Genomic DNA, 18,221 nt, shown 5'->3' with positions numbered 1-18,221 from the left:
AACGAACGGAATAAAGACAGAAAGAATAGGAACACAGCACAACTACTTACTTTTTTGCAGCACTCTCCGGATCTTTCGGTACTGCTCTGGCTCTCTCAACTTCAGGTCCGACCACCGCTTCCTGAGCTGATCTTTTGATCTTCGTACCCCGAAATTCCTCTCAAGACTCCTGACCACTTTCGCCATGATCTTGGCCTTTCGGATGTTCGGGTTGGGGTAAGGCCCATATTTTCCGTCATAGTCGGACTTCTTCATGATGTCGACCATCTCCAACATCTCCCCAAACGACATATTTGTGGCCTTAAAACGTCTCCTTCTGGATCGGGACGTGCCTGGATCCGGCCTTTCCTCCTCCTCCTCCTCGTTGCTAGAATTAGCACGTACCTGCTGTAACTCCGCCATGTGCTCTTCACCCACTGCGCCGAATGAAAAGGGGCGGGGAATAGACTAGAAAGAACGTCAGGGGCGGGCGGAGTTACACGCATGCGCAGTGTGTATAAAGCGTAACACGCGTGCGTATTACGTACGATCTGTGAGCGGAGGAAGGAGCATTGGACGCGCCGATCGTAAGAACGAAGGTAAGAGACAAACTTGTGCCTATACTGCTTCTAGATTGAGGCCTATATTGTAACAAGATTAGGAGAGTTTTGTCTGACATTAGGCTTTGTCTTGTGTTGTGTCTTGCAGTGAACATGGATATCTTAATGAAAGACAATGACTTCATGTCAGTATTCGTAGAGATGCTAAGTGAGCTGCCCTGTCTGTGGGAGATTACCCACCCCCATTTCAAGAACCAAGCAAAGAGGAAGGCAGCACTGGAGCAATTGTGTGAAATTGTGAAGCAGGTGATCCCCACGGCAGACATCACTTATTTAAAGATTTTCATTGGTGGCCTGAGGAGCACATATCTGAGGGAGCGCAAGAAAGTCCTGGATTCACAGAGACCCGGAGCAGCAGATGACATCTATGTCCCCAGGATGTTGTACTACGACAGGCTGCACTTTCTGGCAGGCCAGACTGAACCCAGGCCATCCCTCTCCAGTCTTCCTTCCACGCTTCCTTCCCCCCCGGCTGAGGCTTCTGACGCCCAATCTGGGCCTTCCAGGTCACATGTGGAGGAGCCCAGATTGAGCCAGGTATACCATTCCTCTAAATATTTCTGCTTGTCCAATCAATGATGTTAACTAGATGTTAGTTGGGAGTACTAATTTAGGATTGTGATTGATGATGCAAAACATTACAACCATGTCCCTTTTTCATACACAGGGAAGTCTCAGCCAGGAGGTGGCCGGGCTGAGCCGGCTGGCTGATATCAAGGTCCCTCCACCCCCCCTGAAAATAGAAAGTGGCAGTAGGAGGAGTACCCTAGAGGAGGCTGCTATAGCATTCTTTTGGAGGGCTACAGAGGTCCTGGGAGCACCCCACACCATGGAGGAGAACATTGCTGCCTTCATAGCCTATAAAATGCAGAGGATGGAGGAGGGCCAAAAGGTCTTGTGTGAGGCCCTCATATCGGAGGCTCTGGAGAAAGGTATGAGGGGCCAAATTACACCTCACACACATCTTGGGGATGGTCCTCCTCTTCCTCCTGCAGGTCCTCCTCCTCCCTCTCCTCCAGGTCTTCCCAGTCCTCCTCCAGGTCCCCCCAGTCCTCCTCCTCCTCCAGGTCCTACTCCTCCTCCTGCCACATCTCCAACTGCACAGCCACAGCCCGGAAGGAAGCGTGGAAGGAAGACCAGACAGTGATTGCCCTGGTTTCAGTCTGGTCGGCCAAAAAATGCAGCCTCTTGTGGTACCACAGCCTGGGGACACAGATGTCATCTGCTGCTATCCGGATCTCTGCGAATTCTGGACCAGACTGGCCTCCCTTACATATGGACTCCTCAGGCCACCAATTTTGATGTTGAAGAATTGATGTCTGCCGTGGGGGTCCCAGGCTTCGCTAATTTCTCCTGTTGATCCAGTGTTGCCTTCCTCTTTGTTTGGTTCTGATCCCTTAATAAAGGATTTTTGTTTTGAATTATACTCTCCTATGTGTTTTACTTCAAAAAGGACATTTGGTTTGTGAGGATTCAGGTACATTTCAAATATACAATGTGAAATGAACAAGGGACACCAACACCAAACAATCTCCTTGAGATTAAATAATAAAAGATATCAATGGTGTTGGGGTAACTTGACACACAAAAATATTCGGGAGTAAAAATAAAAATAACATTGAACAAAGATCAGCCTTGGCAAAAATCCAAACATTAACATTACACTGGATGGCTTTATGAACGATTGTTCTACAATTATGGATGTGTATGTAGAGCAAATGTGCACGTTTTCACTGGGGCAGGGGGGAGTACCAACATATTTCAGGGGTGACACATTCCAGCCAATCACTTCACAGCTTGTGTGTATAGACAGGAGATGTCAAGTAGAGCCCACTGTGTCGCAGCCTAGGTAGCTATAGGTTAGACTTTCGACTATTGGATCTAACTCTTGGCAGCCATGCAGAATAACAGGTTCTCAAATGTCCTGGTACCAGTTTGAGTCAAAAAGCTGCCTGGTGGTTTGCTCATAGTTCTTACCAATGATGTCAGATCACAACTTTATTAAACTCGGACAAACCACACTGCTTCCCCACCTAGAGATTCTCTGTGATCAAGCCCTTATTGGGTGAAATAGACCAACCTGCAGTGCTCTTTGCCTGGGTTTAATAAATTTGCATGTGATCTGACTTCATTAGTGTTTTCCTATTCAGTTCATGGATTGTGGTTGGGCTCCCTTTGATCAGCACCCAGAGTTCCAGAGGTAGAAGATTTTAATACAGACTTGGAGCACTGACATCTTTCTACAAGTCTGTTGTTCATAAATCTTCTTATTCTTCTTTGCACTTTTCTGACTTCATTTTCTTTCTCAACTTAACTGATATGCTGCTTTTACCACATTTGAGGGATCAGCAAGGTACCAGATGGATGATTTTAATTCCAGTTTAAAAGTGATTTACATTTAGCTCGAGCATGATGAGCTGGCTTTTTGCATACTGTATCTTGATAATTTCAACAGATCCCTGACCCCCACCTGGGACTCTTGAGAGTACGCAGACAAATTTGGGTGTTGTAGCCATGCTTGCTCCCGCAGTGCTAATTGAACCTGGGATGTGTAGAACCACAGCAGAGGGACCACTGCTTCTACACAGAGGGCATGGGTCCTTTTCTGCAGCAATACCAAGGGAGAGGAGTTTATACTTGCAGTTGAGCACAATTAGACACAAAGCAAGCTTAATAAATTTGAAATCTTTTGGCTGAACATACAATGTGTTTGGTTAATTTAATAACAAACTTCAATTGGGCTTAAAAGTAAACCTTTAATTAAACCCCTAATTGGCATACTTGCTGCGGGTCAGGGATGTGGACTGCTTTATGTCTCTCACACCAGGTTTCCTTAGTGTAAAGCCCTAGCACTGCATGGTGTGAACCTTTTGGATATAAATACTCTTTAACAGACTCTTCTTTAAAACCTAACTTCAAGCCACATTTTTTTTTGTCAACTTTTTGACAGACTGAGAAAAGTCAAAACTTCTGTAGAATTTTGTTGCTTTCTTTGTCCCCACTGGGTAAATGTTCCCACTTTCTGTCAATGTCCCCATTGGAGAGATCCAAATGAAAAAAAAGCTCCAGACGATTACATCAAATGCCTATGTCCGGCGGTGGCCGGAGTCCACCTAACAAAAGTTACTATCATCCACTATTTGTTGAAATCTACAACTTGTCCAGCGCCTCAAGTTTATTTTGCTCTTGAACCCATTGGAGAGATATCCTATTGTTTTCAGTCCCTAACAGCCTGCCACCCGGAAAAGCATTGAGGGGAAAAACTCTTCGAGATACAGGCAGTAAAAAAAACTGATAGAGGTAATTCTTACCTCACACTTATTCCAAAACTCAAAAATAAAAAATGTTTTGGCAGAAATTTGGCTTTGCAGTATACATGCAATCATGGGCGTAGCATCAGGGGTCTCAGGGGTTGCAATTGTGACCCCGCCCCTAGCTCCAGGGGGCCCACAGCTCTGTTCCCTGCTGTCGTATTACATTTGATTTCCTCCACAGAATCCTAGAGCTGGAGCCCAGCTCCAGTCCTCCTTGTGTCCCCCAGTACCCCAGCCAAGTTCTATAATCCAGTAATCAGCTTCCAGTTGTTTGCCCTCTGCCCAGTCCACACCCTTCATCAGCTCTAAATGACTGGGGACATGTCATTACTAAGATGGGGAAGGGGGTGAGGTCATGTCATTACTAGGATGGGGAAGGGGGTGAGGTCATGTCATTACTAGGATGGGGGAGGGGACGAGGTCATGTCATTACTAGGATGAGGGGACTAGGTCATGTCATTACTAGGATGGGGAGAGCGAGGTCATGTCATTACAAGGATGGGGGAGGCGTAGTCAATTACTAGGATGGGGGGGCAAAGTCATGTCATTACTAGGATGGGGGAAGGGGGAAGGTCATGTTATTACTAGGATGGTTTCTACAAAATATTTTTAATTACCCTCTCAATATGTACATAAATCTCTGAAATAACTCTTTAGCCACTTGGAGTATCTTGGCGCCTAATTGGAATATCTTGGTATGCAGTGGAAGGGGCGGGTAGTAGTGGAGGGCCCCAGGACAACTTTTGCATCGGGGCCCACAAGTTTCAAGCTACGCCTCTGCATGCAATCATTGTTCTATTGGTAAACTGGCAATAGATGACATTTCCAGCTGCCCACTAGTAGTTTCTTCTTTTTGCCAGATTGTCCTGGAAGCTTGAAACCCAGGATGCGTTCTTGTGAATTTATACATGAACTTCAGCTTGAAAGCTTGAGCTTTGGCATACCCTTGTCTGCATCTGTTGGTCAGTAGGCCTGTCCATCGCAACAAAGTGCAGGCCCGAATCACTTATTTCCCAGATAGAAGAAGGTCCAGGTTTGGTGGCTGCAGGGGTGCTCTGACGAAAATTAATTAGCAAGTGCAAGCTCTGAATATGTATGCTATCGCCTTCGGGTGCTCATGACTAATGGTAAATTTGACTAGAGGTACACTAACCACGTGTGTATTGTCTTCTCTGGGTAAGATGTGTGCGTTCAGAACGAGCCCACGCACATACAACATAGAAGGAAGAAATATAAGAACTAACACCCATCATTCATCACTACAGCCCCATCAGATGACTAAATGAAATATCGACCGGCTGCTAATTTAGTTCCTGCCGTGGTTTCTGATGCCCTTGCCTTTGTACTTCACATTTGTCAATAACGCCACCTAATTTCATTGGAGAGCTTTTAGTTAACATGCAAAGGCTGAGCCAGTTGTCTGCAGAACAGTCTCTGCACCCTGCTGACAAAGTAGAGGTCTGCAGAGCAGCTGCCAGCATTACAGTACTGTTTCCAGGAACAGTGTGATGGAAACACAGTAGTCTCATTTCACAAGCCTGTTTTTTTGGAGATTGACATAGTTAAATTACTAATTGACAGAGAAATGCAACCAAGAGCAGCAGATTGAGAATCTGCTTTTCAGAGCAACCCATAGCTGCCAAAATGTTAAAATCATTTCCAGGAACACATTGCTGCTGAAGTGATGCACCTAAGAAAGCTGTCCCTGTAATAAAGTGAGTGCAGTGCTAACATTTTTTACATCTGCTAGACTTTTTATGATACTGCCCAGAGGTATAAGTAACTGGACCCTTGTGCAAAACTGAAAGTGGACTATTACTCAAGACATGAACAGGTTTACTCCTGCTTAGTTAATCCCACTATTGCCATTGTAACAGCCTTCAAGCTCTGTACCTGTAGACCTGGTGACCTCTCCGTAGTGCATCAATGCTGGTCACCCAACATTCTGCCGATCATGATATTTAATGATCTGTCACAGTCCAGTAGTAAAACCTAATGCTGATCTGCTACTTGTGGTTCCACAATCCAGCAGACAGCTGTTATTTATGGTTCCAACACACACTAGCAGGCAGCTGTTACTTGTAGTCCCACACACTAGCAGGCAACTGTTTCTTGTAGTCCCACAGACCAGCAGACAGCTGTTTCTTGTAGTTCCACAGACCAATATTTTACTTGTAGTTCCACAATTCTGACATTTCTGGTTCTTGCAGTTCAACAACACAGGCTTTGTTCGTAACTTGTTCCTGCGCAGGATGGAGACCTTTAGGTATCAGCCAGTCTCACCTGATGTTTAATAAAATCAGCTTCACAGCTATTCCCTGCCCAGTCTGGCTTTCTGTCTTAGTCATGCTGCAGCCAATCAGAGCAGCACCCTTGCTTTCTTGTTGGGTTACAGCTAATCAGAAAGACTTCCTCCCCCTGCCTTGTCTAAACTCAGTGGAGCTCTTAGGTCGCTACCGAAGCAACCTTTTAGCATGCTAACTGCCAAGCCCTGTCCCTGTCTGTTATAAAGCCTGCTTTCTTTAATTGATGCTTATGTACCAACCTCTGGCTTTGTTCCCTGGTTATCCGAGTCCTCTACCTGCCCTGACCCTTGGCTTTATTCCTGGCAATTCGTATAAGCAATCTGCCTGACCCTTGGCTTTGTTCCTAAGTATCCAAGTCTGCTGTCCAAACCTGACCTTTGACTGGTACCCACCCTAATATTCTTCTTGTCTGAGTCCCTTGTCTTAAATAGGGTGAATCTGGGGGTCATGACTTGGAATCAGCACACAGTGAAACCTATCTCCACCATTAGGTGAATACTGGGTCCCTTAGACTCCGCACCTTGGGGAATCCTATGTCATCTGCTCTTTTGAGGTATTGGCATGTCACAGTCCTCAAGCATGATTTCATCTCCCAGGTCTGGTCTACCCCACAGTGTTCGGCTGTACCATGAACTGACTGTCAGATGACACCTCTTAGGACAGTACCTGCCCTGGACCAGTAGTAAATACATTGGTACATGACTGTTTTGCATCATGGGAGATTCATTTTAATCGGAAACCATGATGGTTTAGGTGAGTTTTATTTATTTTATTCATTTATTTTATACAAATAGCCGTTTAATACAGGGCACAACTATGACAGGATTCCTAGAGCACTTTGGGTTTTTCTGATAAAAGACCTGTCCACTGGCTTGTTTTGATGGCATCAGTTTACCATGCTTCTCAGGTTGTTCAAATTTTGTGGGTTTTGCACTCTCAGCTTGTATAATAATAATGCAATTCCGGCTTGTAGCAAACAAAAGTCCATCAATAGAGACCCTTACTTCCTGTGACACCATCTCCAGGCTTATAAAATTGTTGCAGGGACAACTGCAGGGAGCTCAAGACTCCTTTCCCTACAAAGTGTGTTGTTAGGCTCTAGGAAGTGAAGTCTGTGGCATTATTTTGCTGGGACAGAAATAAATGTATGCATGTGGAGTGGGCCATTATGAAATATAATTTTTTTGTCCTGACATACACTTTAAAGCTTCCAATCTCTGACTGTAACTCCCATTGCCACCCTCTAGAAGAGGGGTGGAGAAGTCATTACATGACTCATTCAGTTGTATGTCTAAATCTCAGCTTGAGCTTTTGCGCTCTGCAAACCTGATTTTTCAGCAATGCAGGTGATTAAAGCATAGATAACGTGAACAAACCCCAGAACTTCACCTTTTCTTTAAAAAAGAGAAATACAGAATATTTATATGCAATATTTCAAACTTACTCAACTAAAAATGTGTGTATGTATGTATGTGTGTATATATATATATATATACACAGTATCTCACAAAAGTAAGTACACCCCTCACATTTTGTAAATATTTTATTATATCTTTTCATGTGACAACACTGAAGAAATTACACTTTGCTACAATGTAAAGTAGTGAGTGTACAGCTTGCATAACAGTGTAAATTTGCTGTCCCCTCAAAATAACTCAACATACAGCCATTAATGTCTAAACCGCTGGCAACAAAAGTGAGTACACCCCTAAGTGAAAATGTCCAAATTGGGCCCAAAGTGTCAATATTTTGTGTGGCCACCATTATTTTCCAGCACTGTCTTAACCCTCTTGGGCATGGAGTTCACCAGAGCTTCACAGGTTGCCACTCCTCCATGACTACATCACGGAGCTGGTGGATGTTAGAGGCATTGCGCTCCTCCACCTTCCTTTGGAGGATGCCCCACATTTGTTCAATAGGGTTTAGGTCTGGAGACATGCTTGGCCAGTCTATCACCTTTGCCCTCAGCTTCTTTAGCAAGGCAGTGGTCCTCTTGGAGTTGTGTTTGGGGTTGTTATCATGTTGGATACTGCCCTGCGGCCCAGTCTCCGAAGGGAGCGGGATCATGCTCTGCTTCAGTGTGTCACAGTACATATTGGCATTCATGGTTCCCTCAATGAACTGTAGCTTCCGAAGGGCCGACAGCACTCACAGCCCCAGAAAATGACACACCCACCACCATGCTTGACTAAAGGCAAGACGCACTTGTCTTTATACTCCTCACCTGGTTGCTGCCACACACGCTTGACACCATCTGATTCAAATAAGTTTATCTTGGTCTCGTCAGAACATAGGACATGGTTCCAGTAATCTATGTCCTTAGTCTGCTTGTCTTCACCTTTAGAAGAGGCTTCCTTCTGGGATGACAGCCATGCAGACCAATTTGATGCAGTGTGCGGCATATGGTCTGAGCACTGACAGGCTGACCCCCCACCCCTTCAACCTCTCCATTAATGCTGGCAGCACTTGTATGTCTATTTCCCAAAGACAACTTCTGGATATGATGCTGGGCATATGCACTCAACTTCTTTGGTCGACCATGGCGAGGCCTGTTCTGAGTGGAAAGTGTCTTGTTAAACCACTGTATGGTCTTGGCAACCGTGCTGCAGCTCAGTTTTAGGGTCTTGGCAATCTTCTTATAGCCTAGGCCATCTTTATGTAGAGCAACAATTCTTTTTTTCAGGTCCTCAGAGAGTTCTTTGCCCTGAAGTGGCATGTTGAACTTTCAGTGACCAGTATGAGAGAGTGAGAGCGATAACACCAAATTTAACACACCTGCTCCCCATTCACACCTGAGACCTTGTAACACTAACGAGTCACATGGCACCGGGGAGGGAAAATGGCTAATTGGGCCCAATTTGGAAATTTTCACTTTCCAAATTGGGAAAAGTGGAAATTTTCCACTTTTGTTGCCAGAGGTTTAAACATTAATGGTTGTATGTTGAGTTATTTTGAGGGGACGGCAAATTTTACACTGTTATACAAGCTGTACACTCACTACTTTACATTGTAGCAAAGTGTAATGTCTTTAGTGTTGTCACATGAAAAGCTATAATAAAACATTTACAAAAATATGAGGGGTGTACTCACTTTTGTGAGATACTGTATATATATGTGTGTGTGTGTGTGTGTGTGTGTGTGTGTGTGTATATAGCAGGGAGCTGGTTATCTTACCTGCAGTATCAGAAGACACTCTGCAACATTGTTGCAGTGAGACAGTTTCCCTCTAGTGCCAGCTAAGACTCTGTGTCATCATATCCTGACAGAAGGACAGAAGAGTGTTTACCACCAGGGAGCAAAGCATTCAGGGAATTGTCCTAGGACTCAAGTTTCACATTCAGATTGAACTGTATAAAACTACAAGAGCCAGCTTGCTCTGCGGGAAAAGAATCCAAAGACTCCATCTTTCTGATCGAAGGGATTTCAGACTACTTGAGGCAGGACAAGAGATTGGACCTAGGGGAGAGGGTCTGCCTCCTAGGTCAGTCCACGATGTGATTTCAGGCATCCACAGCCAGTCGGGACATCCAGCCTGTGAGAGGGGGATCCCAGGTGCATATCCAGATGCACCTGCACTGACGGTGTGAAGTTTTCCAGTGTGAGGTGAGTCTGGTCACTAGAAGAGCCCGCCTGTTCCAGGATGTTCGTTTGGGCCTTGACCGCAGGATTGGGTGAGAAGGCTTTTGCCCATTTGCAGGAAACAAGGACACTGCACACAGATAGAGTTGTATGGACACTTTATACAGATATCATTGCTCCTAGTCACCTTGCTGACACCTGTATTGCCACAGGACACAAGGCAATTCAGATACAGAGACCCTGTATACAGACGCTATTTCCCTTTAACCTTGCTGAGGAAGATCTTGCATTCTTTACTTAATAATCGGGGCTAGTTGTGTTTTTTGGCCTTGCTGTTCTGGAGTTTAAGTGCACCAAAGAGATTGGCTAGCTGAAGATACAAAGCCTCATCTATCTTCAAAAGGACTGAAGTTACTAGTGCCATATAAGCCCCCACACACATACTCAGGGCTCTGTATATGCAGTAGGTGTGCGGGACAGTTTATCTTGGGGGGCCTGATCCATTGTATGTTGATTTGAATACAGTGTTTGCAGTTGGGCCTGTGGTGTCAGGAGACAGAAGAGAGTGGTCTGACATAAAGAGGGTCAGTCTTCTGCTCTTCTCCTGCCTGGATTCATAGAGCCACATTTGAGTAGAGATAACCAATCCAATATATAGTGTCATATTGTGATTTTTTTTTTTTGGAGATTTTTAAGTGTGCCTCTGCTCTTGGGGTTATTCTCCGGTTTGAAATCCCCTGAAAGCAGCCTGAATCCCCTGAAAGCATCCTGAAATAGTATTGAACTGTATTGCTCTTAATCTCAGTTATTGCTCTCCAGTTGATTACTTGAATATACAGTATCTCACAAAAGTGAGTACCCTCTTCACATTTTTGTAAATATTTTATTACATCTTTTAATGTGACAACACTGAAAAAATTACACTTTGCTACAATGTAAAGTAATGAGTGTACAGCTTGTATAACAGTGTATATTTGCTGTCCCCTCAAAATAACTCAACACAATGTTAATGTCTAAACTGGTGGCAACAAAAGTGAGTAAACCCCTAAGTGAAAATGTCCAAATTGGGCCCAATTAGCCATTTTCCCTCCCCGATGTCATGTGATATTTTAGTGTTACAAGGTCTAAGGTGTGAATGGAGAGCAGGTGTGTTAAATTTGGTGTTATCACTCTCACTCTGTCATACTGGTCACTGGAAATTCAATATGGCACCTCATGGCAAAGAACTCTCTGAGGATCTGAAAAAAAGAATTGTTTCTCTACATAAAGATGGCCTAGGCTATTAGAAGATTGCCAAGACCCTGAAACTGAGTTGCAGCACAGTGGCCAAGACCATACAGCGGTTTAACAGGACAAGTTCCACTTAGAACAGGCCTCGCCATGGTCGACCAAAGAAGTTGAATGCACGTGCTCAGCATCATATCCAGAGGTTGTCTTTGGGAAATAGATGTATAAGTGCTGCCAGCATTGCTGCAGAGGTTGAAGGGGTGGGGGGGTCAGCCTGTCAGTGCTCAGACCATACGGCGCACACTGCATCAAATTGGTCTGCATGGCTGTTGTCCCAGGAGTAAGCCTCTTCTAAAGATGATGCACAAGAAAGCCCGCAAACAGTTTGCTGAAGACAAGCAGACTAAGGACACGGATTACTGGAACCATTTCCTGAAGTCTGATGAAACCAAGATAAACTAATTTTGTTCAGATGTTGTCAAGCGTGTGTGGTGACAACCAGTTACGGAGTACAAAGACAAGTGTGTCTTGCCTACTGTCAAGCATGGTGGTGGGAGTGTCATGGTCTGGGGCTGCATGAGTGCTGCCGACACTGGGGAGCAGGGCAGTATTCCAACATAAGTACCCCAAACACACCTCCAAGATGACCACTGCCTTGCTAAAGAAGCTGAGGATAAAGGTGATGGACTGGCCAAGTATGTCTCCAGATCTAAACCCTATTGAGCATCTGTGGGGCATCCTCAAACGGAAGGTGGAGGAGCACAAAGTCTTTAATGTCCACCAGCTCCATGATGTCGTCATGGAGGAGTGGAAGAAGACTCCAGTGGCAACCTGTGAAGCTCTGGTGAACTCCATGCCCAAGAGGGTTAAGGCAGTGCTGGAAAATAATGGTGACCACACAAAATATTGACACTTTGGGCCCAATTTGGACATTTTCACTTAGGGGTTAACTCACTTTTGTTGCCAGCGGTTTAGACAATAATGGCTGTGTGTTGAGTTATTTTGAGGGGACAGCAAATTTACACTGTTATAAAAGCTGTACACTCACTACTTTACATTGTAGCAAAGTGTCATTTCTTTAGTGTTGTCACATGAAAAGATATAATAAAATATTTACAAAAATGTATATAATATATATAAAATATATTACACACACACAGAGATACTCATAATAGCATAGAGGCAAAGGTTAGAAGTTTTCAAAAAATATCTTTATTTTAATCTATGAAATTCAGCTTTAAGCCACTAGTGTTTAATAAAATGGGATATAGTGTGTTCTTTTCCAGTAAGCCTAATAAGCCAACTAGAGGCTCAAACATCAAATAACAGAATGGAAAAATGGCTGTGTAGAAAGGAGAAAAGCTGCTTTATTCTGTGCAGAATGAGATGTGACCACACAGGTAATTAGGTGGAGTAGGAGCTATAGCTGGATCTCCTGGCTTGATGGACTCGGGAGCACTTGTGCCCTCCCTCTGTATCTCCTGTTGTAATGCCTATGTGCTGTCGATTAACGCTAGGGCAGTCTTTTGCTGCCACAGGACACACTGCAAACTGACCTTGCTTTATTTGCTAAATTGGATAATGGAATGCTTTAATTTTGCATTTTAAAGTTAATCTTTCTGTAAGTTTTGAATTAGAAAGTAGTGATATTTGCACGATACATTTAAAGTTTGCCCATAATCCATGTGTTAAAATGATTTTAAGGGTGTATTCGCACGTGCGAACGCAGTCAACGCTGATTGATATGTTTGGTATCTATTTATTCAACACAACCCAATCTTATGTTTTATCAAAGAATGTGCTATTATATTGTGTTTGTGTGCACTATATATATATTTTTTTGTAGCATAAAAACTGGCGCTTGGTAAACAGCTGCACAATTTTTTGTTTTTTAGTAATTTGCTAGTAAAAATGCTGTTTTTAACATGTGAGTGAAGGGTTAACTTGGGGACAGAGTTCATTAAAGCGGAGCTCCAGCCGTTTCTCTGTTTATTAAAAGTCAGCAGCTACAAAAAGTGTACTTTTAATAAACACACACTTACCTGTCCCAGGATCCAGCAGCTACAAAAAGTGTACTTTTAATAAACACACACTTATCTGTCCCAGGATCCAGCAATGTGGTTGCCCGAACCATCGATTCTCCCCCTTTCCTTTCCCTGGCATTTCAACTGTGGGCACCTGGCTGTGTCATCTTGTGGCTTCACAGCTGGGTGCGCACTGAGCATACACGAGACATGCTGAATTGTCAGGGAGTCTTCTGGGACATGTGTATGTCCCAGAAGACTTAACAGAGGGAGGGGGAGAGGAGTACTTCTAGGCGATCGGAGCGGAAGTGGGAGCGGGTACCTGTCAAAACTAGGTACCCAACCCCCCCCCCCAAACAAAATTACATGCCAAATGTGGCAAAGGAGGGTGAAGGAGTACTTAAGGCGGAACCCCTTTTGGGTGGAGCTGCGCTTTAAGCGGATAGGTTAAAGTATTGTTTACTTTAATTGAGCACAAATTGTGAGGTATTTTATAATATATACAGGCTTTATAGGCAACACTACTAATAGCATTGTTGACCTGGAACAAGAGCATACATAAAGAACTTAACTTTGTCATACTTCACAGGCTGTTTGCTTGCTCTCAGTCAGTGCATGCTTGTAAGTGAGCCTACAGTATATTTTTTATCCAAGCCAGTATTTTTTTTCTTTCCTGTACAGGAAACGGACCCGGATTTTGACCACTGTGCCGTCTGCATCGAGAGTTACAAGCAAAACGATATTGTTCGCGTGTTGCCATGCAAGTAAGTACCTTTTATAATTCCCTGCAGTACTGTTGATGGAGGTGAAGCTCAATGAGTCAGTAACATACTGGATAGGATTATATCAATGAGTGATTGTTTTGCTATGGTACTGTGTTATGCAGGATATGGAAGAGCTCAATTGCCTTAGTACTGAACGCAGCTATATTTGTAGTAAGTACTGCAGTACATTGCAACAAGCTCACGATAATATAGAGCTTCTGGGGAAAGAATTATGAAACATCCCCCACCAGGTTTATAATATTTGCAATTTTTTCCTGGGAACTCTCATGATCTCCTCTCCACTGTGCTTCCATTGCTGTTGCCTATTAGAGACTGCATTTGCTGATTGTGAGTTCTCCTATAAAGAGGAGGACTTGAAACCATTGGCCTGGGATTGGGGAAACACAATCAACGATCTTTCATGGTAGTGGTTGTTTTATCTGGGCTAAAAAAAGTGTACCATCCAAGATGTGCCATGGTTCCACATGGTTGATGAGTACGGTGAAGAGTTCCCTAAAGAACATCTTTCAGCGTCAGTTTCCTTTGCTGCTTTTGTCATTGGGTCACATGACATCCTTGAGTTGCAAAACAAGTTCGTGCAAATATCGTGCAAAAGTTCATTTATTTCACTAATGCAACTTAAAAGGTAAAACTAATATATGAGATAGCCTCATTACAAGCAAAGCAAGATAGTTCAAGCTGTGATTTGTCATAATTGTGATGATTATGGCTTACAGCTCATGAAAACCCCAAATCCACAATCTCAGAAAATTAGAACATTACATGCAATCAATAAAACAAAGATTGTACATAGAACAATATCGGACCTCTGAAAAGCATAAGCATGCATATGTACTCAGTAATTGGTTTGGGCCCCTTTTGCAGCAAGCACTAAGCACAACAGAGTCCTTATTGCGATTAAGAACACTATTGCATTTACCTTGCATGAGGTTGTCACAGATCCCAATGTACAGTACATTATCTTAATATGCACAATGAATAATGTAATGTACACTGTAGAGCTGCACGATTCTGGCCAAAATAGGAATCACGATTTTTTTTGCTTAGAATAAAAAGATCATGATTCTCACGACGTAAAATCTTTCACATTATACAAAAAAATTGGGCTAAGTTTACTGGTTAGTTTTTTTTTTCTTTAATTCATTAAAGTAATTTTTTCCAAAGAAATTGCATTTGAAAGACCGCTGTGCAAATACAGTGTGACATAAAATATTGCAACAACCACCATTTTATTCTCTAGGGCAGTGGTTCTCAACCTCTCTAGTGCCGTGACCCCTTGATAAAATTTCCCAAGTTGTGGGGTCCCCTAACATTAAAATTATTTTCGTAGCCCGGGTTGTCAGCACCCAAGGCAAGACAAGTAATTTGCGCCCCTAACACATGGACATTTAGCGCTCCCTGACTCCCTTCCACTCCTTCCAGTATTAAAACCCCTTCATAGTACATTTTAGGATGTACGACTCTTTCTGTTCTCCATTCTTTCCCTTTTATCTCTCTATACTAGTTTATTGGGTTTTTTTTCCCATCCCTCTCTCTAGCCGTCTTTCTTGTTCTTTCTCTCCCTTTTTCTTTGTTCCTCTCCCTCTTTTCCTCTCCCTTTCATGTATTCTCTATTTTTATTCTTTCTCTTACTCCTTGGTGGGGGGAATGGGATGAGTGGCAGTGCTGGCGGGGAGTTGGGATGGGTGCCAATGCCCAGGGGGTTCTGATGAGCCAACTTAGGTGCTCTTGATCAAGGTCATCTGATCTGAGAACTATAGTGAGGACTTTTAATGGCAACTATAATCACAGGTAGTGTTACTCACCGTGTCTCCAGCTTCACTGTGCACTTTGGGGCGTCTCGTAACAGTGACACCTATGCCAAAATCAGGAGATAGGGTCTCCTCCAGCCCCTCCCACGTCACATTCCTCTCCAGTCTCTGACCCCCAACCATGCCGTGAACTGAATGGGCAGCTGTGAAGAGGCTGAGTGGGTGGCCACGGGCTCCAGAAACAGCCCTGCTGGGTGGCCGCAAAAAGGCTGGGAGAGCGGTGCGGGCTTCAGAAACAGCTCAGGATTCGGTGACCCCTGGCAAATCATCATTTGACCCCCAGGTTGAGAACCACTGCTCTAGGGTCTCTACTAAAAATATATATATATAATGTTTGGGGGTTCTAAGTAATTTTCTAGCAAAAAAAATGATTTTAACTTGAAACCAACAAATGTCAGAAAAAGGTTTAGTGTTTAAGTTAAACTTTGTTGGTTAAACTTTCCTCATTTACACACAAAGTCTATTCCTTTGACAAATTGTTACAATGTTTATACTTAAGTTTCACTGCTAAAAAAATGTTGTGATTCTTGGCAGACTGCCCTTTTTTTTTTTCTTCCTTTCTTTTGATGGCTGTGGCTTCAGAAGAGCAGAAAGAATTCTTTGCATAGCAAGAATCATGAAACACTTTTGTCAAGCTCGCAATGAGGAAAAAAATCGCGATAACGATTCTTGACGATTAATCATACAGCTCTAGTACACTGTTGTATCTGTATATGCCCCCAATCAGCGGCAAATATCATTTTTGAAAAACCTCCTTAACCACTTGCCGACCGGGCCATAGTCGAAAGACGGCTGCAGCGCGGTCGGCTAGTTCTGGGTGGACGTCCCTGGGACGTCCTCCCAGAATACTGCTCTCGCGCGCCCCCTGGGGCGCGCACCCGAGAACTTCCGTGACCGCCGGGTCCAGAGGACCCGGCGCATCACGGATCACGGTAAACGGCCGCTAATCGCGGCCGTTTACCATGTGATCGCTCCGTCAAATGACGGAGCGATCACATGTCAACAGACCGGCGTCATGTCATGACGCCGGTTCCTCCCTCCCCTCTCTGTACCGATCTGTACAGTGCGAGGGGAGAGGGGGAGGGATCGGATGGCAGCACCGCTGTGGGCTGTATGTGTAGTGCCCACAGCGGTGCTCAGTGACAATTGCAGTCACATCCATCCATCCCTCCATGCTCAGCCATCCCTGCAATACTCTGCGTAATACCCCGCAATACTCTGCGTAATACCCCGCAATACTCTGCATTATACCCCGCAATACTCTGCATTATACCCCGCAATACTCTGCATTATACCCCGCAATACTCTGCATAAATACCCCGCAATACTCTGCATAAATACCCCGCAATACTCTGCATAAATACCCCGCAATACTCTGCATTATACCCCGCAATACTCTGCATAAATACCCCGCAATACTCTGCATAAATACCCCGCAATACTCTGCATAAATACCCCGCAATACTCTGCATAAATACCCCGCAATACTCTGCATAAATACCCCGCAATACTCTGCATAAATACCCCGCAATACTCTGCATAAATACCCCGCAATACTCTGCATTATACCCCGCAATACTCTGCATTATACCCCGCAATACTCTGCATTATACCCCGCAATACTCTGCATAAATACCCCGCAATACTCTGCATAAATACCCCGCAATACTCTGCATAAATACCCCGCAATACTCTGCATAAATACCCCGCAATACTCTGCATAAATACCCCGCAATACTCTGCATAAATACCCCGCAATACTCTGCATAATACCCCGCAATACTCTGCATTATACCCCGCAATACTCTGCAATATACCCCACAATACTCTGCAATATACCCCACAATACTCTGCAATATGCCCAGCAATACTCTGCAATATACCCAGCAATATACCCTGCACTACTCCGCAATACTCTGCAATACCCCGCAATTTTTAACCAGTTCCCGCCCACAGTCATATGACGTCCTTGACTTTGAGCGGGGATATCTGAATGATGGTTGCAGCTACAGGCATCATTCAGATATCAGCTTTTTCAGCCGGCGATTTCCTACACCATAAGAATGATCATAGTGGCTGTTCCACTGCTTGATCGTTCTTACGGGAGGCGAGAGGGGACGCCCCCCCCTTCCCGCCACCCTCCGGTGCTTCTACCGACTCACCGCTACGATCGAAGCCAAGATCGTTTTTTTTTTTTTTTAATTTCAGGCTTCCCAGCCTAGAGGTGAGATGTGGGGTCTTATTGACCCCATATGTCACTGTAAAGAGGACCTGTCATGCCATATTCCTATTACAAGGATGTTTACATTCCTTGTAATAGAAATAAAAGTGATCAAAATTTTTTTTGGGGGGGAAAAAGTGTCAAACTAAAATAAATAAAGTAAAATAAACAATAAAAAAAAAAAAAAAAAAATGTTTAAAGCGCCCACATTCGTGTGCTCGCATGCAGAAGCGAACACATACGTAAGTCCCGCCCACATATCAAAACGGTGATCAAACCACACATGTGAGGTATCACTGCGAACGTTAGAGCGAGAGCAATAATTTTGGCCCTAGACCTCCTCTGTAACTCAAAA

General features: G+C 44.0%; 1 protein-coding gene across 3 annotated transcripts in view; it reads left to right on the top strand.

Moving 5' to 3' along the window:
* The window catches only part of RNF130 (ring finger protein 130), a 612,280-nt gene that overhangs the window by 425,405 nt on the left and 168,654 nt on the right, over window positions 1-18,221 (top strand). For all 3 annotated transcript variants that reach the window (XM_073621066.1, XM_073621067.1, XM_073621065.1), the window contains exon 5: window positions 13,731-13,813. In XM_073621066.1, the coding sequence (XP_073477167.1) occupies window positions 13,731-13,813 (83 nt within the window). The remainder of the gene's footprint in view (window positions 1-13,730; window positions 13,814-18,221) is intronic.

Source organism: Aquarana catesbeiana, linkage group LG03 (assembly GCF_042186555.1).
Source record: "Aquarana catesbeiana isolate 2022-GZ linkage group LG03, ASM4218655v1, whole genome shotgun sequence".
Lineage (NCBI taxonomy): Eukaryota > Metazoa > Chordata > Amphibia > Anura > Ranidae > Aquarana > Aquarana catesbeiana.
The sequence above is the reverse complement of the archived record's forward strand: the minus strand, read 5'-3'. Positions and strand labels throughout refer to the sequence as shown.